Genomic DNA, 8,995 nt, shown 5'->3' with positions numbered 1-8,995 from the left:
TTCTCCCGCCTGCTCCCCCCGCGCCCCCTCTGCGCGCTCAGGTGCACTTTCTCCCAGCGCCTCCTTCTGTGGGAACTTCCCTGCCGAGAGCAGTGTCTTGTGCTCCTTTAGCGTTCGATGTTTTCTTTCCGCATGGAAAGGTGCCAGGGCGCAAGGACCGGCCGAGGGTTGGGTGCCCGGGGGGCTTTTGTCCGGCCCGGCTCTGCCCTGCCGGCCCCCAGGCTCCGCCGCGACCCCCTCAATAGCGAGGATTAAAAACTGCGGCGGGGGATGTTCCGGGCGTCTCGCTAAAGCGCAGGCAAATCCTTTTATCCGCGGAGGAGCAGAGGCTCGCAAAACTTTCAAAGTGCGCTCTCAGGAGGGAGCAGCCTGAAAGCCAGCGGGCACGGGCTCCGGAGCTGCCGCGTTTCATGTGGAGGTGGGACTGGATGTGCGGGTCCCGGCGGTGTCCCCGCCACGGAACCGCCGGCGGGCTCCTGCACATCCTGCTGCTGCGCCTCCGCCTCGCCCAGACCCCGCTGGGTCCCGCTGCCCTCCGAGCCCCCGGCCTTAGCGATGGGGAGGAGACAAAGAAGGGTCCGGGGCTGCCGCCTTCCCCAAAGTACAGCTGTACGCGTTCTCTCCTTGTTTCGAGATGAGGGGAAAATCCCCCTGCCGCCCCCATGACCCAGCCCGACAGTGGCAAGTTTTCCACTGCTAGATCCCACTGCCCCTTGCTGAACCCCAGTGGTTTTCAGGGCGTTGTTTATCATGGTGGGGAGAACGCCTGCCTGCCTGGCGAAGACCCCTGGCAGGGTCAGGAGACTCGTGGTCGGTGGTCCTCCCACAGTTTTCCCACCAGGCACTGGAGTGTGATCCGGTCTGCTGGATCTCAGGCTCAGCTGGGGAGGAGAGCCCTTACACCATGTCCCAAACACTGCGGTCACTTTCAGATTCAAGTTTTCATCTTGCTGTCACCGCAGCATAGGATGGCTTCTGGGTGTACTGCATTTAGTTCTTGTTTTCTTTTGTAGGGGAAAAGACTTTGCTGTGCACTTGATGTAATTTTTCAGGATTTTAAGTGCCAGGGGACAGACAAGTCAGTAAAGTGTCACACAGCCTTCCAACAGAAACAAATCTAGGAAAAATTATGCCTGTTTTCCTTTTCCTTGCCTCCTGTTTGAGAATTAGGTGTCACTTGATGAACGTGTTTTAGCTGAAAACCTCATATATGTCTTGGGGCTCAGTGTTGAGAATGAAGGCTGTATCGCTGTTTCTGGGAATTTCTTTCTCTTAAGTGTGTGTGAGGATTGTATTTACCATTGTAAGGTAGGTGTGCTAGTCATACTAATTTATTAGCTGATTAGCATTAGAGAAACAAGTACATATTGAAATTATTCTGGTCTCTTAAATTGCTAACGAATGCAATTAAACTTTGAGGGAGTTACAAATGCCTTCTCTGCACCCTTGCAACAAACCTTTATTCACCATAGAAGAACTCCTTCATTTTGTGTGTGTCTTTGTTTCCTACAATGTAGCTGAAACTTCTTTTAGTTGGGGACTTGGTAAGAAAATTTCTTGATGATGTCTTTTGTTTCCCTGATGCAGGCAGCGCCGCCTGAGGAGCTCAGCTCACCCAGTCGATGTGAAGGCAAGGCAAACCAAGGTGCAGCTGATGAAGGGGAGGCAGCAGGGTCAGCTGGTGGAGACAGCAGTGTTGCTTTGAGCTACCCCAGCCTCTGCCTCCATGCCTACAGCATCGAGAACATGACAACATTTCCAAATGGCTGTGGAAATGGCACCACCGTTACTTGTATAGTTATGGATAATAAAGAGCCCCCAAACCAGACTACCTGTGCCAGTCGTAATGGGGGACACAACACCAGCAACAGTCTCGAGGAGGAATTTCAAGAGGATAAGCTCAGCCCTTCCAAAATCATGCGTTTTTTCACCACCCCTAGGAAACGGGCTAATTCCAGCTCTGACAGGCCTCGTTCTCTGGTTGTGATGGGCAACTCATCCACGTGGAATGCCTTTTCTTCTATCAGAAAGATGGGATCTTTCAAGAAGTTGAAAGCTTCAGTTCAACAAGGAATTCAAACAAGGGAATGCTCAGACATCTTAAATGAGAACAGCATAGGCAAACATGGTTCAAATGGAGCAGTGGTGCGAGTTCAGACTAACAGGTATTCCTATTCGGGGCCTCTCCATGATTTCCAGAATGGAGTGGATGGTTTAGCTTCTGACTGCTCTGATGTGGAGGAGAGTGACGAGTCCTTCCTGAGAAACACTCATCGCTCACGCAGCATCAGGCGGGCTTACGGTGCTGGCCGCATAAACTTGCTGGACACAGATAAAGTTCAGAGTTGCCACAACTGCGTTAGGCCAACATCACCTGTCATCCCAGAGCCAAAGATCTGTGAAATTTTGGTGAAAGACTCTGAAAACAACAGGATCATCTATTGGAGAAGCAGAAGTTCAGATAATTTGAACTTTCTGAAGAAAAGCTCGTTCAAACGGAAGTCCACCTCAAACCTTGCTGATCTGAAGGTTGCAAATGAAAAGCAGATGCCAGCAAGGACTGTGAGTGTTCCTTCTGCTGACTCTGACAAAAGTGGTGGGAACCCTGAGAGGAGATCCAAGCGGTGGAAGAGCCCTATCAGAGCAAAGGATTTTGACCGAGTTTTGAAACTTGTCAGTAATGTTACAGATGTTGCAAGGAAGAAGGATGGCCCCAAGAGCATGGCTCCTTCTCCCAGTGAGCTGTCCCCGAGAACAAGGTCAAACAGCAGGCTGCACGATGACTACTCCCGCAGGGTTTCCAGCAGCACAGATCATGACAGGAAGAGATGCACCTCCTCAGTGTCCAGTCCAGACTCTTCCTTGCCGGGAACACCTTGCTTGCAAAGCCCTGTGATTGCTCAGGATAAAGAGGCTGAAATGAATGTAGCTGTCACTGAAGATAAAAGCCTCAGGACGTCATCAGGCATCCCAGACTCTGATAGCTTTTCACCTACTCTGAACGACATTAGTCCATTTTCCAATGAAGTCTTTTATTCGGACTCAGATGAACCAAAAGCTACCCAGCAGTGTACAGATGAAGCTGAAAACCTTCACATTCCAGTCAGGCCAACTACTCCAAAGCCTCAAAGTCCAACTGCAGGGAAGGTCAAGTGCAGTATGAATTTCCAGTGTCCAAACCATCACAGCACGTTGTCACTGAGCTCATCAGAGAGCGAGGAGAGAGTTGAGGTACCAGGGCTGAAGCTGGGCAGGAATCCTGTTTGCTTCCAGGACTCAGTGCAAACTGTCTACTATGATGATGGAAATGAAGACAGTGGCATTAGCAGCCACTCTCAGCTGAGCCTCAATTTAGCCTCTAGTACTGAAGAGAAAAAGGAAGAGGTAAGAAAGAAAGCAAAATCCTTCAGAAGCGATGTATGTTTCCTATTGGGTTTTGTGTTTATTAATGCAAAACAATGCAAACAATGCAAAGTAATGGCTGCTGCAGCTTGTTATTGCTAAAATATGCTGACAGCAATTATTTCCTTTAAATATTCTCTTTGGATGCTAATGTACAATTATTTTTTCTTTGCACATTAATATCAAAGGAAGTTTTGGCAGCAAAGCTACTTGTGTACCTTTTCAAGGGCAGCTCATTGCACCCTGCAGATACACCACCCTGTCATGTGGCCTTGTCAGATTTTACCAGCCTGAGCAGGGTCTGGCTGTGTTTCCTTCACAACTGAAAGGTCTTTTTTAAAGAGTCCATGAATTCTGAAGTAGTGTTGACTTACTGTAAAACACTTGGCCTGTGGAAACCTTGCAGAACATGGTAATATTTGTAGAGCAGTGTGGCGTGAAAGACACAGTACAGAGGTTTAGGCATTCAGTTGTATCCGATGTTTTCCCTGTGCAGTGATGACCATACTGAAGGTAAACTGCTTATTTTGCTTGCCAACTGCCGACAGCAGTACTTTAGATGCTGGGCTGAGTGTGTTGCTACTGTTGTTTTGGTGAAGACACTGTTGTTTTCACTGCACCTAATGAGTGATTTCATACTCTCAGTGTGAATGGATATATTGCAGCACCTCTGAGGTAAATACACGTGATAACACTGTGCCCCCATCTAAAATATGGTGTGACTTGGCATCAGAGAAGTTGCAATGATTTGGCAGCCGTGGTGCAGAGCTGTTAGACATACCTTGCACCTTGTTGAAACAGTGAGGTTTAGCTCAGCCCCAGCTCACTGAGGCAAAAATCCATCTGGATCTGTACAAATATGTAAGTCATTCACAAAGTAAAGCTGGCATATCTTTTAAGCCACCTCGGTATGACTAAAGTATCTTAGACCTTAGGTATGAGATAGGCAAGGCAATGCTGCAGCTGCACAAGCTTCAGCCTTTCATGCTGTGAAGTTTTTAAATGTCTGTGAAGCTGTCCTACTTTTAAAAGCTTGGCACAGTTTTTGCAAACTAGCTGTAAATGGTTACAGAGCTTATCAGTATTGTCCTTCTGCTGGAGAAAAGCAATTTTGTTTACTGTTGAGTTTGCAGCAGTGGTAAGATTGAAAAAATTAACTCAGTGTGTATAAATGTCTGGACTCAGAGGTTATTCCTCTTCTGGAGCCCTAGAACTGCTCCAACCATCCATATTTTCCAAAACTCTCACTTACATGCAAGGAGGAGCTTTCACACTGCCAGAAGAGGCGAGAGCCCTAGTGTAGACGGATGCCAGTTGTATTTCTCAGGAATAAAATGGGAGATGGAATTAGTGCTACTCATCTACCATCTAGTGGTGAGCTGCCATCATGGCCCAGAAGAAATTAATCTGGCCCTTCCCCATGGCTCCCAACAAACCAGTACAGTTTTTACATGAGTATGTGTACATTGGGTGGATAAAAGTTACTGCAGTTTTTAGTTTTAACACCACGTTCTGTTATTATCTAACATGCAATTTAAGCTTTCTCTTTATATTATAACATATTTTAGGGTAGTTGTGAGTGTCTTTTAGTGCTTGCTTCAGTTGTCTAAAATACAGAGTGTGCACGGGTGGCAGCTCTGGGTTTGTGTTGTGGGCAGGCAGACAATATGGGATGGATCCCAGCAAAAGATGAAGGGAGCAGTGGCCGGGGAACAGGCCCTTTGGCTGTAAGCCCTCACTCTGCTGTGAGCACTGCCTGGAGCCCCTGTGCTTCATAAAAACAGCTGTGGCCGCTCACATGGCGCAGCTGCATCCAGACAGAACTCTCTTCCGATGGAAAAAACCAAACTTTTTGGAGGTGGTAGTTGTGGATTGGAAGCAGCTGTGCAGGACAGAGTCTGCTTGTGTCTTGCTGTACAAGGGATATAAAGTCTGTTGTTTCTTTTATCCATGCCTGCTTCTCATCTCATACAAAGCCCTAAAGCTGTGGCACTCAGAGTGACTGCAGAACAGGTAGAATGGTATGGTTTCTTCCTTCTGTTTCTTTGGAGGATTTAATTTCCTGCTTTACAGCATGCTTCCCTTAGCATGGAGCTAGCTTGGCACCAAAGATACTTATGCTAGGTTATATTTTAATTGGAGTTTATTCAGCCTGTAGGAACTTTTATGAATGCCACACGATCACATAATGAGGTCACTGGGGTTTGAACTTTTGACTACAATTAATTTTTACCTTACACCTCCACGTTACTGAAATGTACCTGCCCAACAAGTTGCTCTGTGATGGCTGAGTGCTTAGCTCACTCTCAACAATCATTTGAGATGTAGTGTGGAGCCATGGACATCGCACATTTTCAAAATTTTTCTGAACCTTTAATATACTGTTGAGTTTTAATATACTGTGTTGATGGACAACTCTGCACTGTTTCCATGTTTCATGAATCTGCCTTTCTGTACAGATTTCATGTATAAGCCAGAATATATTCCAGTGCAGCCACTAAAGCTTGAAGACATGTTTCAGTACAAAGCTTAGAAGGTCCTAACCAGTCAGGCTCAAGTAGGTTCTCTTTTCAGGACTGGCTGCTGTAGCTGGAAGCAAGTGTAGTTTATTCCCTTACTCACTCATCTAGTAGATTAGTCAGTAAATGAAATCTGTGGGATTTGGACCATTCCTATATATTCCCAGATATTGAAAGTAAAAATTTCTACCTTCCAGGTGTTTCCCTACCCATGTAAAGCTGATTTTGCAGTATTCTTGCAAGGACATCTATTTGTTCATCAGAATTGATGTTTTGGGGGTTTTTTTGAGTTTTTTTCCTTATGCGATTGAGTCTCGAGATCCTGTCACTTCTGTTGCTTTGTTGATTTCACTAAAATGTAAGATTTGGACTGGAGCAGGGGAGATTTCTTGGTTTTTGGTCCTGATAGGGGTTGCTTCCTAGGGAAGAGCTAATGAAGTGCAGCCTGGATCCCTGCCTCAGCACTTCTGAAGCTACAGAGGTGTGAGTCACCAAAGCTCACTTGTGACATCCCATGCTTTGCCACTGTCTGCTTCATGCTATTGTCATTTATATTCAATATGTTCATTTTAAATAGCATGAAGAGATGATTAAGTACAAGCTTGTACTTGTTTGGAGTGTTTCACATAGTCTTTGCTTTCATGAAGAGAGAGCTGGGATAATGAAAACTTAGTCTGCTTCAGACTGGCACGTGTCAGCCACTGAGGCTGCCTGAACAAAATACTGTTATGAATTTGTTACAAAAAAGTAAAAATCAATTTATTTGACATTTCACTTAGTCTTTCACAAACTCTTAGAGTGTCTGGTATTTAGGTTGCCTTGCTGGCATCTGGCTTCACAGTACACCAGACCTTTTATTACTTGAGTACCTTATCTGCATGACCATAAGTGAATGATAAATTACAGTGAAGAGGTAACTCTGCTTTAATTATGGTTGAGTCACAGTTTATTTGCAGACAATATTTTAAATGTTCTAAGACCTGTCTGTCAGCTCATTTCTATTCATGCCATACAAATGTCGCTGGTCCCAACTAGTCCACATCATAAAGTTCCCAGTGCTCTGCTGTTGGCAGAGTTGAGCTGGTTTGTCCTGGACAGGTCTCTAGGCTTTGAATATTGAGCACACAGAGCTTAACTTGAAGGACATCTTATAGAGATGAAGAGGAAGAAGAGCTTTATGGGTGGGATACGGAGGACGCGGATCTGTCCTCACTTGTTCGTCCTCACTATTTCTAGCTTCAAAAAGTAACCTTATAGTGAAGGACCAAAGGGTGATAGCTGTTCAATCAAAAAGATGTTCAATGCCTGCAAGGAGCAAGCAGTAGCCAGGATCTGAGGATGATCACCTGTAGTACCTGTCTCAAGTTCCTGAGTGCTATGGGGCTGGGCATGAGCACACCTGCTGGGAGCTAGCTGCATTCAGCTCTCTGAGCTCTTCCTTTTGGATTTATTCACCTCTGGTTCATCCATGTGCAATTTAGAGTGTAGCTTAATCACCCGAATGTGTATAGCTGTAAGATAAACTGTGAAGGAGAATTAAGTGAAGTAGTGGGGGGAATTTCTTAAACTGAGTTTATTCCTAAGGGGCTTCTAATTTGGAATGAGGCCTCACCACTCCAGTGGCACTCTGGTCTTGCTGACTACAGGGTCTGTGGAGAGAGCAGCAGAACCCCATCACAGGCTCTCAACAGCATCTTACAGAAAAACTGAGGTTTCAGTTAGACCAAGCAACACAGGATTCGCACTAGACTCTGAGCTGCTCTCACAAGTCAGGAGGCATTCACATAATGTCCCCAGAGTCACTCAGTGAGTGACTTCCAGACACATTTGCCCAGAGCTAGACTGGAAAGCACTGTGCATGGCTACAAACCTGAATTGCAGAAGCCATTGCTGCAATAATGCAGCAGGGAGTCCTCAAATGACAGGAGTATCTTCCTAGCGCAGCAAAAACTCTTTTCAACTCTCAGCAGCAGAGCTGTCGTCCTGTGGTGCAGCCTATAATCATTTGTTGCTGTATCCGCTACTAGGAAGAAGAGAACCAAGGCAGTTGTGGTGGTAATCTGAATTCTGGATTGGGTTGAATTTTAGACCAAGTAACTCAGCAGTTCTTAATAAAAATTGGCCATTCCCGAAAACTGTAGGATGATACAGGAGTTACTGTCATCCCTGCAGAAATGTTTTGGATGGTGACAGGGAGAGCTCAGGTGCACTTTACTGTTGTTAGCCTGGGGGAGGCTGCACCCTTCATTGCATTTGTGCACCTCTGCCTTTCCAGAATGTCTCATATTTGAGTCTGCTGTAGCTGTCCAGTGGCACCTCAGTAATACCCAGGTGTTGCTCCTCATGGGGTCAGGAGTAATAAATAGTACCCCAGAAAGTGGAACAGCACCTCTGGCTATGTGTTTTAGTTTCTTACATCAAGTGCAGCGTTGAGTTGTTGGCACTGAAAATCCATCTCAGTGCTAGGTGAAATAAGTTGAGATATCCAAAGTGAGCAGAGCCAGGTGCAGAGTTTCCCCTGAGCCACCTGAGCATTTTCCCTTTCTGGCATCTGGAGGCTGCTGTGTTGCTTGTGGTGCCAGGATGCTGTGGCAGGCTGGGAGACCAGCCAAGTGCTGGGGGGAAGCGAGCACAGCAGCCTTGCCCCCACCCCATGTTCTAGGAAGTAATAATTGGCAGAGGCAGAGATGCCCAAGGCAGCTCCACCCCTTGCAGGCTGGGGTTTGTGTCTGCTGCTGGGACTTGCTGAGGGCAGGGCTGGGGCTTGGACAGGGATCATGAGGCTTTGCTCTGGAAGGGTGGAGAGAGTGAAGAATCAGTGGACCTCATTTTGAGAGACTCTGAAGAGAGGCAGAGGCTTATGGCTTTTTATGTTTTGCTTTGTTAGCATAAAGTTCTACTTCCAGCCTGTGGTTATCATCTGGCTTTTGAGATTTGCTAGTGTGTATTACTAAGGTAGCCTGAAAAAAGAAAAAAGTTTCTCATTTTGCCAAATAAAGGGATTTTTTTTTTTAGGCCTGTTACTTGTTCTGAGGTGTTCTGAGTCAGTTCAGAAAATACTTAGGGATTGACGT

The 8,995-nt window shown here is 46.2% G+C and overlaps 1 protein-coding gene across 1 annotated transcript in view; it reads left to right on the top strand.

Moving 5' to 3' along the window:
* Positions 1 to 1,591: 1,591 nt before the first annotated feature.
* SPATA13 (spermatogenesis associated 13) overlaps positions 1,592 to 8,995 on the top strand; it is a 44,686-nt gene continuing 37,282 nt past the window's right edge. The window contains exon 1 of the mRNA XM_066313075.1: positions 1,592 to 3,384. Within this exon, the coding sequence (XP_066169172.1) occupies positions 1,747 to 3,384 (1,638 nt within the window). The 5' untranslated portion in view covers positions 1,592 to 1,746. The remainder of the gene's footprint in view (positions 3,385 to 8,995) is intronic.

The sequence above is a fragment of the Sylvia atricapilla genome, chromosome 2 (assembly GCF_009819655.1).
Source record: "Sylvia atricapilla isolate bSylAtr1 chromosome 2, bSylAtr1.pri, whole genome shotgun sequence".
Lineage (NCBI taxonomy): Eukaryota > Metazoa > Chordata > Aves > Passeriformes > Sylviidae > Sylvia > Sylvia atricapilla.
Note: the sequence above shows the minus strand (reverse complement) of the source record. Positions and strands in the feature narration are given on the sequence as shown.